This window comes from Colius striatus, chromosome 1 (assembly GCF_028858725.1).
Source record: "Colius striatus isolate bColStr4 chromosome 1, bColStr4.1.hap1, whole genome shotgun sequence".
NCBI lineage: Eukaryota > Metazoa > Chordata > Aves > Coliiformes > Coliidae > Colius > Colius striatus.
In genome coordinates this window covers 130,116,081-130,139,017 of record NC_084759.1, presented here as the reverse complement: position 1 = coordinate 130,139,017, position 22,937 = coordinate 130,116,081, and the positions used below count along the sequence as shown (strand labels likewise).

Genomic DNA, 22,937 nt, shown 5'->3' with positions numbered 1-22,937 from the left:
ACAGAGCAGAAGGCACAAAATTCTTTTCTGACCCTTCAAGAACATACATTAATGCAATAAAATATACCATTTGACTGGTTGTGTTATAACTCAGTTACTAGCTAGTATACATACCATACAAATAAAACCATTTAAAAGATTTTATAAATGTCTTTTTCAAAAGAACCCAACTTATCCACTTCAGCCTTAGATACCGTGTATTTGCATGATCAGGCTATTTCCAGGTGAGTGTTTCTTAAGTGAAAATGAAGCATGTCCAGTTATGTGAAATGAAGTTTTTTTTTTTAAGATGTGGATATTAACCAAAATGAAAGCAATTAAACTCCTGTTTAGGTCAGAGTCAATTTGCAAGTTACGACGAAGTAGGTTCTAAAAAGAAATAAAACAAAATGTTGGGTTGAATTTCCTGAATTGTTTCCACTCATAGTCATAGTGTGCTACCAAAGCTTTAAACAGAGCTCACGCTGCGAAATTTTACATATCAAGTCAAAAAGTATTTCCTGTGGAAAATCCTTCTCACAAGTTATTCTTTAAAAAAGGTCAACACATTTTGTTATGCATCAGGCTATGAAGAAGCTTCATGTACTTACTAACCACTGTCCTGTTTATAGTGTGATCTGAATTTTAGTCAGGTGCTTCAAAGACATAATGTTAATGACATTTGAATTAAATACAATAATAGAGCAATGTGTTTTTTGTAAAGTGGGATCACAGCTTCATTTTAATTTTCTACTGTCTCTGGTATACCAGTAATGATCAACAATTTACAGTTTGAGTACTATGCTGAGTTTACCTACATATCTCAGTTTTACTGGCATGCGAGTTATTTTCCACAAAACACTGTACTTCGAGACTCCCGCCAGAAACAAATGTCAAACTTAGTCTTAATCAAACCTTTCCATTACTATAATATTTAATACTGTATTTATTGCTCTATAATCAGAACCACATATATTAAAAAATCATCCTTACTAAAAAAAGAGGGAGAAAGTTTTGTAATTTTTACAATGCCTTTTAAAATGTTATTAAGATGCTTTAATCAATAATAAAATATTTTTGAAAGTCAGACTTTTGGAAGACTGAGATTCATTGTACTTACTATCCATCAGCTCTTCATCACAAAAAACAATGTTGCATTATATTCAAGGTCTACTTGAATTCTAGTGCAACTTAACATGGACAAGTACTGAAGTTAAAAGTGTCCTTGCAAGTGTACACAAGCCCTTGCAATGACTTTTGAATGCATCCTTTTATTCATATGTCTGACTTTTCTGAGCCAGTATATCATCTTGGGAACTTAACAACCTAAGCTGGTATTTTCAAAAGCTAAGACCTAGCCACATTTTAAGAGTTTCTCTCCTCACTAGGGATAAACTATGTCTAAAAAAAGATATCCTGATTCTAGATTAATTTCTTTGTAATCTTGGAAAAAATCTTTGAAAAAATCCCTAGATTTACTTTATATTCTATAAACAAATGTTATATGTAGGCCTCCTTATTTGGCTATCCAACTGCTAACTGCCAACATATCTGAGAAGTATAATAAATTCCTAAAGATATGAGAAACTTAAAAATCCCTAAAATGTAAAATATTACTTTATAGTTCCTAAAGTATACTTGTCTCATGTATTTAAAAAAAAAAATCTTAACCCTCTTCCATATTGAAAAATTAAACATGAATGAACCTATGAGATTTTCTCAAACAAACCTACAGAACAGTTCTTGCCTTCACTGAATTCTCTGATGATTTTTTTTAGTACACATTAGAGAGTAATTAAAAAGGTATTTAAGCTACAAACAATAACAAAAAAAGCTAAACAAACTATCAAACTTTTTTTTTTGTTTATTTTTCTGCTATTTTGAAGAATAAAAACTTGCTTCCTGTTTGCAGACAAGGTTGGTTGCAGAATTATACTTGGAGGCTGGCATATCTGATGTTGCTTCTCCTCAGAGTACTATGACCTCATTGACCAAAATATGGTAACTAACCATGAGGCAACAGGAAGTCTAGTATATTCATGCCATAGATCCCTGATATTAAAGAATGTCTTTATATAAATTGAATATAAACAGTCTATGAGAAATAATATGCTAAATATAAATACTGCTTAGAATCACAGTATTCAATTTCAATTATATCCTTAATCTTTTGTGCCAAATCAGAAAAATGGATAAACATTCTTCTTTTCCAGATAGCATATCAGATCTTCTCAACTGCTGCTGACTGGCAAAAACAGTTCCAAAAATCAATATGGCACAAGAGTATATTCCTTTACTCAACTATACATAAATAAATTACTCCTTAAAAGGCACAATATTATCCATGCAAAGCTCTCCTTTAGCTCACACAAAGGCATTAAAAGGGTGAAAAATTAGATCTAGAAAACATACAGAACTTCAATTTAATTCTATACAATTGTTGCATTTCACATTTTGTTTACATTTTCAGAAATAAAGGAGCCAACAGCTCACCAGGTTTTTCAAAAGTTAAGTCCACACAGAAACTGACATTTTATACACATTTACAATAACAGAAACGACAAATGCTGACAGAAAACTTATTCAGTGGCCCATTTAAAGTGGGACAGTCTGAAGACAATTCCCATTTGAGTACTTCTGTTGCAAAGGGGTTCCCAAAGAGAGATGGAAAAGAAACACAGTAATTCTCCCCTAGAAGTGAAAGACAGGACATATGGAGAAATGGGATATCATAAGTGGTCATGAGTAACTTTTCTCAGAAATGGAAACTTTTAAAACTTTTTTTCTGGATTGGTTCCTTTAGATGAAATTCATAGAAGTCTTATTGATGGAAACAGATATATTTCTACAGATAGTACAATTTCAATATTAGCCAGAACACTACTAATAGTTATTAGCAAAATTAATAAAAGGATTTCTTATTATGTGTTGTTGCAAGAATGTATGATGTCTAGAATTACTTTTCTGCAGCCTGCAACAAAGACTACCTTCAGGTAGAGGGTCCTAAAAGATTCATCAGATCCCATAGAGAGTGGTGTTCTCTCATACTTGGAACTGGGCCTACCTTAAACGTGTCTACAAGCCTAGTAGAATCTAATTTATTTAAAAAAAATAGTTTTGTATAACATTAAGATCCCAGAATTTGCAGCAGACTTGGAACCTGGCACAGATAGCTCTCCTTGAGCTGCAGATCCTGACACCAGAAAAAAAAATAAAAATCACATGTTGAAAGTAAGTTTTGGGTATTTGCTGAATACCGACAAACAAATCTGCCTACCCTTCGTAAGAAAGCATTTTAGGCTCCTTGAACAGCAGGTCTTAGACTCACGCTTTAATCATAGAATAGAATCACAGAATCATAGAATGGTAGGAGTTGGAACGGACCTTTAGAGATCATCTAGTCCAACACCCCTGCAGAAGTAGGTTCACCTAGATCAGGTTGCATAGGAACATGTCCAGGTGGGTCTTGAAGACCTCCAAGGAAGGAGACTCCACAACCCCTCTGGGCAGCCTGTTCCACTGCTCTGTCACCCTCACAGTGAAATAGTTTTTTCTTTTCTTTTTAAATTTATTATCACAAGACCAAATCTCACCCTATCCTTTTTACGTTGCCAGTTCCATACCAACTCAAACTTATGTAGAATTTTCATCATACCCCTTGGGGCAAATGATGCATGTTTGTGCTTAAACATAAGAACAATAGAATGGATAGTCCTACCTCCATAAGCAACTCTACAAAGAGTCTGCAAAGATGCAATATGAGACAATTTCTTTATATATATGGCACCAGCACCAATCATGCGGGCATCAGCATGGGGTAACCTTAGCCCAGAGTTCAATTAATGTCCCCAGATTCAGCTCTGCTTACCAAAAGTGGACCTGAGCACTCACATGCCAGGATGGATTGCCACAAGGTAATGCTGTGACATTTCTTCTCTTTTCACCAAAGAAAACCTTACTCCTTTACATGGAGTTCTCCTGCATCTGGCATGCCTGCTTCCAGCAAGTTTAAAGCATTCTGCAGCTGGGCCTTCTTGCCCTTCACGCCAGATCATTCCTTGGTCATGAATTACTGTTGCTGAGCAGTTACAATTTGAATTTTGCCTTCACTAACTACACTGTCAGATTTGTGTTCCCAGCTCTCAGTTCTCTACCAGGTCTTATATCTCCCTTCTCATTCTCAAAATCAGCCCTCTTTTCCACTTCCCACTATTAGTTTTTTTCCCCATGAGACCTTCTTTATCTCTTTAAGTCTAACTAGAATTCCTAGCTTTATGTGCTACTACTCCTTATTTGATTCAGTTTTTGTCCTCTGGGCATTTCTTAATAGAAAGTTTCCATAACAGTACAAAAATGACAGATTTATCCTCCACAGTAACATGCAGTTCTTTCATGAGAGAAGAACTACACATTCAGCCTTACGTCAACCTTAACTCCTTCTCTTAGTTCTGTGTAAATGAAAACATGCTGAATTGCTCAGGCTGTTTTCCTGCAAGTGCAGTTTGTTCAGACCTAGAAGGTTGAAAATCTGGATATGTGATAATCAAATTTGAAGTTTACCACAATTGCCTGAGCATTATTTTTTGTTCTGGTTTTAAGTTTCAGTACTGAAAATGGCTAACCTACTTTATCTGAAGTTTCTTAAAGTGCCAAGTGAGAAAACATGTAATGTAAAATTTAAGGCCAAACAATCTAAATTGGAAGCAAGAGAAAAGACATTATTGAACTGTAAAAACCAAGCACTACTAAGGAAGATTGCCTGTAGTGTATATTTACTTATTATTACAATAAGATTGTTCAGAAATTGTGTTATCTTGGTAACTCATTTACCTTGAATTCTTCAACAATAATACTCAAGGCTTCATGTCCAGCTTTTCTCATGTCTTCTAACTCCTGCTTGTGTTTTTCCTGTACAAAAACATGGAAGGATTATATACAACATAGATATCTGTCATAACAATTTAAATTATGAGAGTAAAGGCTAATTATTTTCCTCATTTTTGTTATTTTTGGTATCATGATGAAATGTACACATCTTGGCTCTTTAGATATTACATATATGCTCAATTCAAGATGGTCCTAGTTTTAAACTTATTTGTATTCCTTAATTTTTATTTACTGGTGTCCCGATAATTCTCAGTGGTTCTTTTTTTTTTTTTTTTCTTTGTTATTCTGAGTTTTCTGTTATTGGTACACTTGTGAATGGCAGCATTTCCACTGTCTTAGTAAATGTTATTTAATGCTTATATTAATAAGAATGTTGAAATGGACTATTGTCAGATTCAGCATCCTCAGAAGAGCACATCCTTCTCCTACTTCACTACAGGTGATCGAGGAAACAAAAAGGAGGGGTGTGCTGCTGGACCTGGTACTGATGAATAGAGAGGGCCTGGTTGGGGATGTGAAGATTGGAGGCAACCTTGGCTGCAGTGGCCATAAGATGGTAGAGTTCAAGATCCTGTGTGGAAGAGGCAGAACACAAAGCAGGACCATGACCCTGGATTTCAGGCAAGACAACTTTGTCCTCTTCAAAGATCTACTTGGATGGATCTCATGGGATATGATTCTGGATGGTAGAAGTGCCAATAAGAGCTGGTCAATCTTCAAGCACCACTGATCCAAGCCCAGGATCAGTCTGTCCCAATGAGCAAGAAAGGAGGAAAAGGAGGTAAGAGGCCTCCATGGATGAGCAAGGATCTGCTGGGACAACTCAGGCAGAAAGCAGCCATCTATGAGAGGTGGAAACAGGGGCTGGCTTCTTGGGAAGAGTATAGGAACATTGCCAGGGCATGCAGGGGTGCAACTAGGAAGGCTAGAGCCCTTCAAGAATTAAATTTAGCCAGGGAAGTTAAGGACAGCAATACGGCATGTTTCAAGTACATCAGCAGCAGGATGGTGAGGGGGAATGTGGGCCCGCTGTTAAACGCTAAGGGTGTCCTGGTGTCTGAGGATACAGAGAAGGCCGAAGTACTGAATGCCTTCTTTGCTTCAGTCCTTACGGCCAAGGCCGATGCTCAGGAAGCCCAGTTTAGCAAGGATAACAGGATGGCCAGGACAGCAGAGGACTTGCCCTGGGTGGAAGAGGAATAGGTTAAAAACTTGTTGGCTCATAAGTCAATGGGTCCTGATGGGATGCACCCTAGAGTGCTGAGAGAGCTGGTTGATGTGATTGTTAAGCCTACTTGTTACATAGTTCCTTCTTTTTTTTTTTTTTTATTCTTATGGTCCTCGGGAAAGTGTTCTTGCATAAGACATCCTGAATATGTCTCTCCAATAATACTCTATTTTTTACTTTTTATTTTATTCATAGTACTATATAAAAATAATATGAACAGCAACATTTAATAATTCTGCCTATACATAAAATTGCCCATGGTTTGGTATCTGAGACTGCAATGTGAACACCTCATTAGCTTCTCATCAATATTTCACTCGAATCAATGAGCAGCACGACTCATAATGTAAGACAAAGATTAAAAACTTTCCCTTCTCCCTCACTTTTGGCTTCAGGGATCTGTTCTTAAATCAGCTAGTATAGCAGGTCGTAGGGGCTTTAAATGACCTCGGAAAACAGGTGCAGAAGTCAGGAAGATATCCATTACAAATGGTATCTTGTAATGACTACAGGGCAAAACCATTCACAATTTGCACTACTTATTTATTGCTTTTTGCATGTTAGAAATAAGTAAAACTTAGTGTTTAACAACACATGTTCAATTTTATTATGACAGGCCACATAACACCATTAAAAATGAATTAATCAGTCTGCAATTGTATATGTGATTATAAGTTTCTGCTCTGTAATTCAGTTTTGATCTCCTCAAGGGCCACCTTAGCAAAAAATTTAATCAGTTTAGCTATTTTATCTATACAAACAAAAATTTTAGCTATAAACACATTTTATCATTGGCCCAAATAAAATGAGACATTCAGTTTCTTTTGAATAGAACTGAGCTTTTTGTGAAGCTGTGCAAGAGTAATTGATATGAAGCAGAAGAATTCAAGAAGGAAATATTTTGACATGTAAATAAATTACTACTTCAAATAACAATGCACAACACCTGGACACATCAGTTTAATCCCGTTGTGCTACACAGGTATCACTGACACCACAAAGTTAAACTCAGATGTTAAATATGTTGGGAAAAAAAAGTGCTGAGCTACAATTATTTTCACAGAATCTTGGAGGTTGGAAAGGACCTCTATAGATCATCTAGTCCAACACCCAGGCAAAAGCAGGACCATCTAGACTAGGCCACAGAGGAACTTGTCCAGGTGAGTTTTGAATGTCCCCAAGAGAAACTCAGTAATCCATCTGGGCAGTCTGTTCCGGTGCTCTGTCACCCTCACAGTGAAGAAATTCTTACTTATGTTTCTTTGGAACCTCTTATGTTCCAGCTTGTACCCCTTGTCCTATCACTGGACACCATTGAGAATAGCCTGGCTCCATCCTTCTGACACCCGCCCTTTATGTATTTGTAAACATTAATGAGGTCACCGTTCAGTCTCTTCTTCTCCAAGCTGAAGAGAGAGCCAGCTCCCTCAGCCTTTCATCATAAGGGAGATGCTCCACTCCCTTCATCATCTCGGAAGCATTTCGAGCAGCTCCCTGTCCTTCTTGAACTGAGGAGCCCCGAACTGGACACAATATTCTAGATATGATTTCACAAGGGCAGAATAGAGGGGGAGGAGAACCTCTCTTGACCTACTCAGCACAGTCGTTCTAACACATCCCAGGAAGCCATTGGCCTTGTTGGCCAGGAGGGCACATTGCTGGCTCATACTCATCCTGCTGCCCACCAAGACCCCCAGGTCCCTTTCCCCTACACTACTCTCTTAACAGTTAATTCCCCAACTGTACTGGTACATGGGTGTTCTTTCCCAGATGCAAGACTCTACACTTGCCCTTGCTGAATTTCATTAAATTTCTCTCTGCCCAACTCTCCAGCCTGTCCAGGTCTTGTTGAGTGTCAGCACAGCCTTCTGGTGTGTCAGTCACTCCCCCCAGTTCAGTATTGTCAGCAAACTTGATGACAGTGCCCTCTGTTCCCTCATCAAGATCATTAATGAATACATTGAACAGTACGGGTCCCAGCATCAACCCCTGAGTGACTCCAGTAGGCACAGGTCTCCAACTAGACCCTGCCCCATTGATTACAACTCTCTGCCATCTTCCCTTCAACCAATTAACGTTCTGTCTCACTACCTGATCATTCAGCCCACACTTTCTCAGTTTTGCTGTGAGGATGCTGTGCGAGATGGTGTCAAATGCTTTACTGAAATAGAGATAAAACACATCCACTGCACTACCACCATCTACCTATCTGGTTACATCTTCATAAAAGGCTATCAGATTGGTCAAACGTGACTTCCCCCTGGTAAAACCATGTTGACTGCTCCTAATGACCCTCTTGTTCTTTAAATGCCTGAAGATAGCACGCAGGATAAATTGTTCTATTGTCTTTCCAGGGATGGAGGTGAGGCTGACCAGTCTGCAGTTACTCAGGTCCTTCTTCTTGCCCTTTTTGAAGACTGGATCGACATTTGCTTTCCTCCAGTCCTCAGACAAGATGATGCAGAGTGGTTTAGCAATGACTTCCGCCAGCTCCCTCAGCGCTCACAGGTGCGTCCCATCAGGGCTCATGGATTTATGTACATTCAGACTGCTCAACTGACCTTAACCGAGTCCTCATCGACTAAACAAAAATCCTCCTTTAACCTGAATTCCTCTAGAGTCTTGGGCAGTGCGAGACTACAGAAATGGTATAAAGAAGAAAAATGAGATCCAATGGTTGCCTCCAAAACTTCACAAACCATTAACAAATATGCTTCATGTGAAAGGTGAACATGAGGGAGAAAAAAAAACCAAATGAGAAAAAATTAATTACTATAATAGCATACCCTGGTTTCACAAATATAAAAAAAAAATATATTGAAAGAGGAAGTTACTGGTCATTAATTATTCTAGCTGACAAAGACAAAAAGAATCCCCTGAAGAGATAGCTTTTCATGTTGAGAAATGGCTTTAAATGGGAAAAGTTAAAGCAGTAACATTTCCATCTAAGATCTGTCAGAACTACCTTGAATGCAAAAATAAGGCTCAGTTGATCAAGTGTAGTGACTGAAGAACTAACATATATTATTTCTGGTAAAAAGTATAGTGCTTCTCACTAGCATTACCAGTCAAATCTAGACACAAAGCAAAAAGTGCAGTTTGTCTTCTTACAATATACCTCTCAAGTTTTTCAGAATTAGTGACTTGTTCAAAATCATATACTAAATGTGAACTTCTAACACAAGTTGAAGCATCACCACCAATGTATAACTACCAACACAAGATTCCATCCAAAACATTTTAGGGTACTTAGGGTACTTATTTTCTTAAAATATTTCCTAAGTTAGAGTCATTATTAAAGAACTAATAGTAAGTCATCAATTTCACTTGGATCAAATCTAACAATCAATTTCTACAACAGAGGTAGAAGACAGAATGAAATACCATTATTTACAAACACATAGACAAAAAGTTTATTGTCACTTAGCAATGCTGCCTCTGAATAAGGGCTTCATCCAGTCTGACATACTACACTGTGTTTTTTCTGTGTCTATTTGCAAGATTTTTAAACTAAAGGGGCATTTCAATTGTTTTAAGTCCGACTGGCTTTTTCTTCTGAAAGTCTGTAAAATATTATTTCAAAATCTTATAGATACATCACTCAAAGGTGCTTGGTCCTTGCAATATCTGATAAGGAAAAGACCCAAGGTCATTTTAAGTAACACACTTTGGAACATTCATTGATTTACTGTATGACAATGAAGACACATAAAAATTCCTGAGTTTCATGACTTGGCTATGAATGCAACAGAAATATTGCAAGAAGAGCAGCATGTTCATTTCAGGAACAATGGTCATGACGGTTTTACATAAATCCTCAATAAAATGTGTACTTTGCATAGGAAAATGAGTTTAATGAATTGCCGTAGCTACTGTTAGATTTACTACTCTGCTTGTAGGAAAGAAAAGGGAAATTCTATGAAAATTTCTGAACAGTGGAGACCTGAAATTAAAGTGAAATACTCAAATTTCCTACCCAAGAGTGAAGAATTTGGGGTATTTTTTCTGGCTTTTGTAGAATTCCCCTACATAGTTTGCAGGACTTTGGAGAAGTTTTTAAAGAACACTTGTTCCCTTCCTTTATTTAATAAACACTTTTAAGAAAGGAATCATACATGAGTTTGAAAGTTTGAAATTAAAGTGGACTTTCACCCCCACCATTTGCGCCTTGTGATAGAAAGAATCTCACATCAGAATGATGACAATAATTAAACATAAACCTGGAAGACTGAGGATTTTATTTTATTTTCTGAATAAAATCTTCATGATCATTCCAGAGACCATGAAGTATGCTGTGTGAGCACAGTATGAAAGTTCCACGCAATGCCTTTCTCAATGGTTATCAATGTTTCAATTTTTTTACTCTTCTATATGAGGAAACATGCCACTGCAAACAATTTATGCATAAGAATACATGCTTTAATGCTAATAAATCTATGTGCCTTCAGAAATATATCAAAACTTGAATTATAAGGGTGAGGAAATGCAATCCAAATTTTAAAGTTCTCTTGCAGTCAAAAATCCATGTGATTCCAGACTTTTTTTCTTTTGTTAGGCCACTGTGAATCAAACCACTGTACAGGCAAATGGATCCAAATGCCTGGTGAGTATCCGAGATGTGCGTTTCCCAAAGACATCACTAGGCAGAAAAGGCTTCTGAAGCAGCTGTGACAGCAGGAAAGATTACTGATGGCCTGCCATTCAGCTGCATGTCACTGTCTACCAATTATATTAGAGTTTCTTTACATCTTTTTATCTTCCTAAACCATTTCAGTTTATGTGAACTTTTGTTAGCATAAACAGCTTAAATAGGATTATTTGTTAACAGCCGACCTTTTGACAGAAATGCAGGGTATGTGCTTGCACATACTGGGAAGTGTAAGGGTAACACCTCTCCATAGAGTAGTATAAGATCCACAAGAAAAGGTGAAGAAGGGAGAGCAAATATTTCAAACTTATTTTTATTTCATTATATGAACTTACCCTTAAGTTGATACATTTTTCTGCTAACTTTTTAAGAGGCAGACTGTCTTAACTTGTTGGGGAAAAATGCATACAACTCACAGATTCCCTACTAATTTTCCACTGCACAATACCTGCATGTCACACATATTTTAAGAGCAATAAGTGAAAGCATATACAAGAAAGGAAGAAAAAAGTATGTCCTCCCACTTTCTTATCTAATTCAAAGCAACCTCAATTCTTCTCAATATCAAAAGTGGATGCATAAAAAATGTTAATTTGTGTCAGTGCTCCAAACATACCAAAACCAGCAAATTAGGACCACCAAACATAGACACCTAAAAAGAAAGCAAACGGCTACACATCAGAGTATATTTTGACAATAATCAGCCGACAATACTCAAGAGCATAGTAGTTTCATAAGACCAGTTTTATAGGGACCATAAATAACACAAAAAACTCTCAAAGTTTTTAAAATAACCCAAAAAACTAATTTACATCAACCCTATTGTATTTATAACATTGTTGCCACAGGTATTTTTTCCACCCACTGATTTTAATCTTGTGATCAAAGAAATTTTATTTAATTCTTTCTTTTTTTTAATTAAGTTACCAACAATCACAATTTATAACATTAAAAAAGATCAGAGCAATAATACACAGATAAAGTAAAATCCAGTACTGGATAGAAGCACTATGAAATCACATTTATATGTGGGAAAAAAATGACAGAAGCAGCAAAATCAAACCCAGAAAAGCTCCCCTTTTTTTTCCACTTTCACAAATAATTAAATGTGCTTCAAAAAATGAACTCCTATATCTTACGGTCAGCTGATATTATGTACTTTTTATAATTCCGAGCCAACATCTTAGAAAGTGATGTACCGTCTTCCCTCTTAATTTCTATACTAATGCAAAAAGGCAAACTGAGGTTGCCTGAGGGCAACTACACTAGAAGATAAATTTCAAATCCATCTTACAAAGTTTTGCTGTATACAATTACATCATTAAAACTCTTCAAATTGAACTTAATTCCTCTATTATATTCATACCTTCCTCTCCACAAAAATAACCAGATCTTTTTTATTTCAAAATATCATTTAAAAAAAATGGAAATTACATTTAGTATCACAATGATTCTGTTAAGAAACTAGTAACTTCTCCTTTGAAGATACATATTTCCTCCTGTTCACCCAAGTATACAGAAAAAGTAATATTAGTGAATACAGCAGAACTAAGTAACTAAAAAGTAGAATTAAACATGATGGGAATCAATCCATAATGGCTAATGAATATACACACTAGAGTGTGCTATTGTATGTAAAATACAGATTGGTCATTATTTTTATTTATGTGAAATAAGAATGTGAACTGCCAGAAATAAGACACAGGATGCCTCCAGCTTTATAGCAAAGCAAGCATTTGCACTTTGGTCCTATCAACAACATCCTAGTGAAAGATAGAGCTCAGAATCTAAACATAAGGAAAAACATTTTTATATAAAGGAATGAAAGATTTCAAGTTTCCCTATATAATCAAAAGAATACGCAGTATACACAACTTTAAGCTCACCACAGGAATCAAGGAGATACTATAATTTATTTTTTACAAGTAAATATCACTGCTACCTGGAGTATACAATAGATGACTTTGAATAATGAAGTGAGGTAGCAAAAAAAACTTTCATGAGCAATTTCCTAATATAGTGGTGAGGACATTTCCTGTTGAGTTAGAACTGACCAGAACCACAGCTGAGTGACTGTGAATGAACCAGTCTGCTGGGAGATATTATGATTGATTAAATGTGAAAAACTGTGTAAAGGAAATAGTATGGAAGAGCTTGTACATGCCCCAAACTGAAATATAATTCTAGTTCCCATAACACATGCAACTAAATTCTTCAAGTATTTTCAGTGTGTAATACAGGTCTCTATCCTGTAACATTTAAGACATGAATATTGTGTGAAGAACAGCTACAGTTTACATCTTCTTATTTATTCTGTAGGACGTGAAGACAGAGACTCTCCACTTAGAAGGACGTTAAACAAGAAAAGCAAGAGCTGACACACATGCAGAACAATATGCTAAGGGGTTTTAGTATGAATAGACATTTTACTAGAAAAACTGTAAGATACCGTAAATAGCATAGTACGTTTGGCTAAGGAAGACTTCTCTGACTGCCTTCAGGTTTCTAAAACATTAGATAGTTACTTTGAGACAGAGCTACAAGCGTGCCATGGCACCTTACGCCACTGATGCTTTCTTGCTTCCCCACAGAATACAAAAGGTGAGACAAAGTAGCATGAGAAAGCAAGGAAGAAAAAGTAAACAGAAGAACAATCCCAAACAAGTTGAGAAAAGAGAATACTTCCCTTAAACAACATAGCAATCATGAATGGAATTCTAATTTTCATTACGACATTCTCATGTCATTTATCTTAAGAGCATCAGTCTTCAGATTAAATCAAATTTCACCACTGTTCATAAAGAACAAAATATTAACTTGGAAAGGGTTGCCAAGTTGTCATCAACAGCTGCTGATATTGAAGCCAGTTATAATACCCAACACAATTTTATATACTATATTCATTTAAAGATATTTTAGTATGCATGCATTACTTTACTATAGTATGGTGTATTACTATATTAAAAAATGTATCAGAAATCTACACAATGAGAGTGTTCCTTCTTTCTCTATATAAGAAAATCGCAGACTGCAAATTAATAAGAAAAAGACTGCAGAAGACTAGGTTAACATGAGTAGGAAGCAAAGAAAAACTGTCAGGAGGACTGTGTGGATGAACAAGGATCTCTTGGTAAAACTCAGAAATAAACAGAAAGCATACACAGATTGGAAGCAAGGATGTGTAACCTGAGAGGAATACAAAGAGATTATCCAAGCATGCAGGGATGAGGTAAGGAAAGTCAAAGTCTACCCGGAATTGAATCTGGCAAGGGATGTCAAAGACAATAATAAGGGCTTTAACAAGTAAAGCTGACAAACAGAAGGATAGGGAAAACGAAGGCCCATTCCGAAAGAGATGGTGGACCTTATCACAGATGATATGGAAAAGGCTCAGGTACTGAATGCAAGACCAGCATTCAGGAATCCTAAATACCAGGAGAAAGTCTGGGGCACCCTTAGTGGAAGTGAATCATGTTAGGAAATACTTAAGCCACTGAACGTTAATTAGGTCGATGTAGTGGTTTTGTCTAGGCCAGGTTTTTTGGTAGTAGGGAGGCTACAGGGTTGGCTTCTTTAAACAGTTGCCAGAAGCTTCCCATGTAGCTCACAGGGTTAGGCCTAGTCAATTCTAAGCTGGACTCTGCACCTGACCCAGGTCTGGCCAATTAGTAACTGAGGTAACGCCTCTGTGAATAACATATTTGAGAAGAAGTTGTTGTGCAGTTGCAAAACTGCCGCAGCAACAGGGAGCAAGAATGTGAAAACACCTCTGACACCAAGGTCATTGGAGAAGGAGGGGGCGGAGGGTGCTTAAGCACTGAAAAGGCTCCCCTGTGATATGTGGCAAGGACCATGGTGAAGCAGGTTGTCCCCCTGCAGTCCATGGAGGACCCACTGGGAAGCAGAGACCCACTTGCAGCCTGTGGAGGACCCCACACAGGAGCGGGTGAATGCCTGAAGGAGGCTGTAACTCCTTAAGAAGTTAATCCTGGAGCAAGTTCCTGGAAGCACCTTGGAGTCCCTGGGAGACGTGTCCATGCCAGAGCAGGTTTGCTGTCAGGACTTGTGACCTCGAGAGGGACCCAGGCTGGGGCAGTCCATCCCTGAAGGACTGTTCTCCCGGTGGATGACTAATGCTGGGGCAGGGTGTGAGGAGCTGCGCCCATGGGAAGCCCCATGCTGGAGCAGTTTGTGAGGAGCTGCAGCCCATGGGAAGGACCTACACTGGAGAAGTTCATGAATGATTGTCTCCCATGGGAGAGATCCCACAGTGTAGCAGTGGGAAGTGTGAGGAGGCCTCCCCCTGAGAAGAAGCAGTGGCAAAGTGCATCTGTAATGAACTGATTGCAACCTCCACCCCCATCCCCTGTGCATCTGGGGGTGAAGGAAAGGGAGTCCTGGGAAGAGGCGGGGTGGGGGAAGGTGTTTTTAAGACAGTTTTATTTCTCATCTCCCTGATCTTATTGTTTCTTTAATAAATCAAACCTTTTTCTCACTAAGTTGAGTCTGTTTTGCCCATGATGCTAATTGCTAAGTGATCTCTCCGTCCTTATCTCAACTCACAAGCCATTTGTTATATTTCTCTCTCATGTCTAGTTTGGGAGGGGGAGAGATTTTATGACTTGGTGGACACCAGGCTAAACCACCACAGTCAACAAGGCTTGATGGGATGCACCCAAAAGTGCTAAGGGAGCTTGCTGATGTCATTGCAAGGCCCCTCTCAATACCATTAAGAATGATCATGGCAACTGGGAGAAGTGTTGCAGGATTGGACATAAGAAAACATCATTCCTGCCTTCAAAATGGGCAGAAAGAAAGAACTAAGGAAATACAGCTAATCCTGAAAACTATCTCCAGACACAGGAAAGTGACAGTCACCAGAAGTAGTCAGTATGGCTTTGCCCAGGGAAAGTCAAGTTTGACCAACTTGTTCACCTTCTATGGTGAAATAACTGGCTTAGTAGATGAGAGAAGTGCAGTGGATATTGTCTACCTAAAGCCCAGCAATGCTTTTAACACTGTCTCATGTAAGATACTTGTACAGAAGCTGTTGAAATGTGAGAAAAATGAAGCAGAAAGTGAGGTGGGTTGAAAAGAGAGGGTGGCAATTGGTGGCCATAAGTCTGCCTGAGGACAGAAACTAGCAGTGAGGTTAATGCTGAGGGTTGGATGATGGGGCAGTACACCCTCAGCATGTTTACAGATGACATAAAACCAGGACAAGTAGCTAATATGTCAGCCTCAGCAGGCTGGAGAAACAGCTTGGCAGGACTCTCATGAAGTTCAACATGGAGACATGTAAAGTTTTGCACCTGAGGAGGAACAACTCTATGCATCAGTATAAGCTGGGGAACACCCAGCTGGAAAGCAGCTTTGCAGAAAAGGATCTGAGGGGTCTCAGTAGACAAGAAGTTGAATACAAGCCAGCAATGTGCCTTTATCACAAAGGTGTCATGGTTTAGCAAGGAGCTGGTTTTGCTTGGTAACAGGGGGAGCGGGTTATAGTGAAGACCTGGTAAAGAGTTTCTGGACTCTCTCCTGGCTGCTGGATTCAGACCCACCTCCAGCCCTCCTTCATAGAACAGGATGGGATTCATCTCTCCCGTAAAGGCACTGGATTATTTGGGAGTAGACTAGAAAACTTAATAAAGAGGTCTTTAAACTAAGGGACTTGGGGGTGGGGGGAGAAGCAAAACAGAACAAGCTGTCCCCTCTAGCTGAGAAACAGGGCAGGACAGGGAACGAAACAGGGCAGGAACGATAAGTGCCCTTCATCTGCACACTGGGCTGAGATACAGAGGGCTGACCACCCTGAGAGAGCCAAACTGGGGAGGAACCTCCTGCACCCGCCCAGGGGAACCTGTGTGTTTGAGTAAGACCCTGCGCTGCCTCTACACCAATGCACGCAGCCTGGGGAATAAGCAGGAGGAACTGGAGATGTGGGTGCGGATGCGGGGCTACGACCTCATTGCGGTCACAGAGACATGGTGGGACAGCTGCCATGACTGGAGCACAGCCTGACAAAGCGTGGAGGTGGAGTTGCTCTCTATGTGAGAGAGCAATTAATGTGTACTGAACTGTGCCTGAGTGGGGATGAGGAGAGAGTAGAGTGCTTATGGGTAAAAATTAATGGGCAGGGCAAGGCAGGTGATATTGTTGTAGGAGTCCACTACAGGCCACCTGATCAGGAGGAGGATGTGGATGAGGCCTTCTACAAACAGCTGGGAACTGCCTCACGATCACAGTCCCCGGTCCTCATGGGGGACTTCAACCACCCTGATATTTGCTGGGACAGCCACACAGCCAAGCACACGCAGTCCAGGAGGTTCCTACAGATTGTTGACAAAAACTTCCTGTTGAAAGTGATCGAGGAAAAAAGAAGGAGGGGTATGCTGCTGGACCTGGTACTGACGAATAGAGAGGGCCTGGTTGGGGATGTGAAGATTGGAGGCAACCTTGGCTGCAGTGACCATGAGATGGTAGAGTTCAAGATCCCATGTGGAAGAGGCAGAACACAAAGCAGGACCATGACCCTGGATTTCAGGCAAGACAACTTTGGCCTCTTCAAAGATCTACTTGGATGGATCTCATGGGATATGATTCTAGATGGTAGAAGTGCCAATAAGAGCTGGTCAATCTTCAAGCACCACTTCCTCCAAACCGAGGATCAGTGTGTCCCAATGAGCAAGAAAGGAGGAAAAGGAGGTGGGAGGCCTCCATGGATGAGCAAGGATCTGCTGGGAAAACTCAGACAGAAAGCAGCCATCTATGAGAGGTGGAAACAGGGGCTGGCTTCTTGGGAAGAGTATAGGAACATTACCAGGGCATGTAGGGGTGCAACTAGGAAGGCTAGAGCCCTTCAAGAATTAAATTTAGCCAGGGAAGTTAAGGACAGCAATAAGGCATGTTTCAAGTACATCAGCAGCAGGATGGTGAGGGGGAATGTGGGCCTGCTGCTAAATGCTGAGGGTGCCCTGGTGTCTGAGGATGCAGAGAAGGCTGAAGTACAGAATGCCTTCTTTCCTTCAGTCTTTATGGCCAAGAGTGACCCTTGGGAAGTCCAGTCTGGCAAGGATAACAGGATGACCAGGACAGCAGAGGACTTTCCCTGGGTGGAAGAGGTTAAAGACAAGCTTAAGGTTCATAAGCTTAAGGCTCATAAGTCAATGGGTCCTGATAGGATGCATCCTAGAGTGCTGAGAGCTGGCTGATGTGATTGCTAAGCCTCTCTCCATCATTTTTGAACAATCATGGAGGACAGGTGAGGTGTCTGAGGAGTGGAGAAAGGCCAATGTCACACCAGTCTTCAAAATGGGCAGGAAGGACAACCCAGGACACTACAGGCTGGTCAGCCTCACCGCCATCCTTGGAAAGGTGATGGAACAACTCATCCTGAATGTTATCACTGAAAATATGAAGGATAAGATGGTTATCAGGGGGAGTCAACATGGCTTCACCAAGGCGAAATCCTGTTTGACCAACCTGATAGCCTTCTATGAGTGCATAACCGGCTGACTGGATGAGGGGAGAGCAGCGGATGTCATCTACAGTGACATCAGCAAGGCTTTTGACACCGTCTCTCATAACATCCTCATCAGAAAGCTCAGGCAGTGTGGCTTGGATAAGTGGACAGGGAGGTGGATCAAGAGCTGGCTGAATGACAGAATCCAGAGGATGGTGATCAATGGCACAGAATCGAGTTGGAAGCCTGTGGCCAGTGGAGTTCCACAGAGATCAATTCTGGGGCCAGTCTTGTTCAACATCTTCATCAACGACCTGGATGAGGGGACAGAGTGTACCCTCAGCACGTTCGCTGATGACACCAAACTGGGAGGACTGGCTGATTCCCCAGAAAGCTGTGCTGCCATTCAGCAGGAACTCAATCAGCTTGAGAGTTGGGCAGAGAGGAATCTCATGAGGTTCAACAAGGACAAGGGCAGAGTCCTGCACCTTGGAAGAAACAAACCCATGCACCAGTACAGGCTGGGGGTCGAACTGCTGATGAGTAGCTCTGTAGAGAGAGACTTGGGAGTCCTGATTGATAATAAGCTAAACATGAGCCAGCAATGTGCCCTCGTGGCCAAGAAGGCCAATGGCATCCTGGGATGCATCAAGAAGAGTGTGGCCTGCAGGTCAAGGGAGGTTCTTCTCTCTCTCTACTCTGCCCTGGTGAGGCCTCATCTGGAGTCCCGTCTGGACATGTTCCTATGTGACCTGATCTAGGTGAACCTGCTTCTGCAGGGGGATTGGACTAGGTGATCTCTAAAGGTCCCTTCCAACCCCTACCATTCTATGATTCTATGATTCTATGTGGACTCCACAGTCAGAGAAGAAGGAAGGAAGGAGGACCACCAGACCAGAGACTCCTCTGCAAATCATGGCGAGAATGCAGGCTGTATCCCTGCAATCCCTGCAGGGCCATGGCAGGCCTGAAAGCCACCAGCAGCTCCGTGTGAGTGCACTCGGATGGGTGAGGGACTGTGTGAGGAGGTGGCCATGGTGCAGGCCGTTCTGGACAGCCTGCACGCCACAGAGACGATCCATACAAGAGGCAAAAAGAAGCTGCAGCCTTTGGGATAAATGCACGTCGGAGCAGTCTCTGCAGTGGTGCTATGTGTGTGTGAGATACCCATGGACATGCAGGAAGGATTGGTGTGGAGCCCACCTGCCCTGAGGAGAGACAAATGGGAGAAGCTATCAGGAACAGACTGACTGAAACCCCGATTCCCTGCGCCCCTGAGCCGTTCAGGTGGGGAGGAGGTAAAAACACCAGGATCAGGGCTCTGAGCCTGGGCAGAAGATGGGGAGAAGATGGTCTTAAAGTGCTGGTCGGACTCTTCATTGCTGTATCATTCTGTGCTGTTTTATTTTGGTTATGTTTTGGGGTTTTACGGTTATGCTTTGGTTGGTGTTGCATTAAATTATTTTCTGTTTTCTTCCCCAAGCCAAGTAGCCTGGTCTGTTTTGTCCTGGACCTTAAGTGGCAATTAAGCCCTCCCTCCCTGCCCTTTGTCTACCCTTAGATCTTTGGTACTTGAGGCTAATCATGGTCTTTTGTTCCCTGATAGGCCAATGGTAGCCTGGGCAGCATTAGGCAAAGTATTTCCCACAGGAGGAGGGAGATAATCCCTCCCCTCCCCTTAGCACTGGTGAGGCCATACCTGCAGTACTGTGTCAAGCTCTGGGCTCTCCAATACAAAAAACACATGGACATACTGGAGAGAGTCCAACAAAGGGTCACAAGGATGATGATGATGATGATAGGACTTCAGTATTTTTCACATGAGGAAAGAGAGCTGGGACTGCTTAGCCTGTTGAAGAGAAGACTCAAGGGTTTCTTATCAGTGTTTATAAATACTTGAAGGGAAGCTGCAAAGAGGATGAAGCCAGGCTTTCTTCAGTGGTGCCAAAAAGGCCAATGACATCCTGGCTTGTATGAGAAATAGTGTGACCAGTAGAAAGGGATTGTCTCCTCAGCGCTGGTGAGGCCACATCTTGAATAGTGTGTTCAGTTTTGTTCGCTCACTACAAGAAGGACATGGAGGTGTTGGAGTATGTCCAGAGACAAGCAACAAAGCTGGTGAAGGGCCTGGAGAACAAGTCTTATGAGAAGCAGCTGAGGGAGACAGGGATGTTTAACCTAGAGAAGGCTGAAAGGGAGTTGTAGTAAGGTAGGGGCTGATCTCTCCAGCAATGAATGAGAGGACATGAGGAAATGGGCTCAAATTGTTCCTGGGGAGGTTTAAGATTGGACATTAGGAAGAATTTTTTCACCAAGAGGGTTACCAAGAATTGGAAGGGGCTGCCCAGGGTGGTGGTGGTGTCACTATCCTTGGAGATACTTAAAAAATGCATAGATGAGGTGCCGAGGACATGGGTTTAGTTTAGTGATGGGCTTGGAAGTGTGAGTTTAGTGGTTGGAATCGAAGATCTTAAAAGTCTTTCCCAACCATAATGATTCTATGATTCTACTAGACATTAGTCACGAGGCTACTTTTTTTTTTTTCCATTTTTTCATTTTTTTTCCACAGAAAGCACTAAAAAGAATATGTTATTGTATTAAAAAAAATAACAGTGGAGTGCTGTCTGTTTACAGACCTATTATAGCTGAACTCTTCAAAAGGACTCATTGCCTGCAATTCGCTACAGCATACATGCTGTTTTCTGATATTTATCCTGGATACAGCCTTTTATTCTTAGTTTCAAACATGTGAAACTTCAAACCTCACAGTGAATAGTAATCAAAACCACCATGTACATTAACAAAACTGAGTTAAAGATACCTTCTGTGACAAAAAATTGGTAACACTTTCACCTGTAGCTTTGTTAATCTTTAAGATATCATGAAAATAATTGTTTAAAAATATGGCTAACTGAAATAATGCATTTTGAATTTTCATAGAGTTGTACTGTTCCTAATACATAATGATGTACATAGCACATTCCTGCAGGATAGCTTTAGTCCATCAACACAAGATGATTACAAAGAAAGTTGACACATAACCCAATAGCTTCAAAAGCATATAGGGAAAATTTCACCTAAGCATGAATAAAAACTTTCTAAGATTTAATACTACTAGATATAAAGTAACAATTTATCGCATCATTGTATGCAAAGACTCTATAACTGACATATCTTTGACATTTTAATGATGTAATAAAACAACAAAATGTTTTTCTCCTTTCATGTTTTTGCAGTATAAAAAATAAGTATAATGTAAACAAACTTTCCTCTATTGATTTTGTAGTAAATAGACATTTTATCTTTATTTTTTAATTTCTTTTTCATTTTCAGCATCTTAACTATTTTCTTCATCTACCCCATGATAGAGAGCTCAGGAAGTAAACAACAGTAATATCCTTACCTTTTTTTCCAATCTGAACTCCTTTTCGAATGTATAAGTACACTTTAAAACACCAGAAATGTTCCAAAGACAACACACTATCTGAAAAACAGCCAATCAACCGCTATTTTCCCAAAGTACTTGTAAAGCAGCTCTAAGACAAGTGGTTTTTATATTTATTCAGGACTACAAATGCTATTTTTGGTCATTTGTTTGCAGAAGACAGTGGATGAAGGGTATGATGTGAAAATTCAACAAAAACGACAAGAAGTTGTAGGACAACTAGAGATGTAAGCTTTTCATCAAGCTCTTGTATTTCTTCCATAAGAAAGGTGACAAGAATTTGAATGATGATAACAAGATGGAGAACAATTTGGGAAACTATCAAATCAAGGAGTCTGAGATAATAAAATTGCTAAGAAAAACAGGTACTGAACAAGATGACAGCAAAGCTTTATATGGACTTGCTCAGGTAAAGATTTGCAAGACAACCTTCCCTTGACATTGTTCTTAAAGACAAGTTTATGAAATTACACTTGTCAGTTAGACCATACTGCCCAATCCACAATGCAAACTGTGTCTTCAACTTACTCCAAGATTGTCCTTGCATCCAGAGAACTACCAAACTGTAAATTTCTACATTAAGTTGTTCAATGTTTGTTCCACATACCTAACAAATTAATACATGACATAAGCACACAGGGAAAATAAATCAAACCAATCCAAAGAAACATAAGTTAGACCTTCACTAGAGACAACAAAAAAAGTAAAACAAGAAAGCAGAGAAACTATTCTCCATTATTTTAAGGTAGAATAGTACTACTAGGGTTTCTGAAGGAAAAGGTTTATTGCTTAACCTCAGAAAAATTCCAACTAGAAGGAAGCATTTCCTAGAGTCCAGAAAAAGGTACTCCAATCAAAATACACAGTTTTTATAAGTCATCCTTCTCATTTCTTGTTGTGTGTCTTAAGGAATTAATCATGTAGTTCCACATTCTGAGTGACTGTATTTTGCTTCCTATAAAATCTCACAGAGAGCATAGTATGATCTCCCATTCTGAAAGGGTAGATATATTGAAAAATACTAAAAATGTTATATTCCACACAACAGTGATTTAAGTTTACAGTCACTGACATTCTGATTAGTTTAACATTTCAAATATGACATTAATCAGATTTTTGTTTCTGGCATTCTTGGCTCTGCCTTTAATTACTAATATCTTTTTGTTGGCCATGAGGTAGGCCAGATCTGAGTAAAATCTTCCAAATAATTCAGCCTGGGGAGTATCCCCTGGATTTGAGTTATGACTTTTGCGACTGGGAGTGGGCTATTTATTTTTCTCAGTTTACG

General features: G+C 39.7%; 1 protein-coding gene across 3 annotated transcripts in view; it reads right to left on the bottom strand.

Moving 5' to 3' along the window:
- The window catches only part of CCDC91 (coiled-coil domain containing 91), a 147,723-nt gene that overhangs the window by 64,389 nt on the left and 60,397 nt on the right, over positions 1-22,937 (bottom strand). For all 3 annotated transcript variants that reach the window (XM_061988803.1, XM_061988805.1, XM_061988804.1), the window contains one exon: positions 4,810-4,887. In XM_061988803.1, coding sequence (XP_061844787.1) covers positions 4,810-4,887 — 78 coding nt within the window. The remainder of the gene's footprint in view (positions 1-4,809; positions 4,888-22,937) is intronic.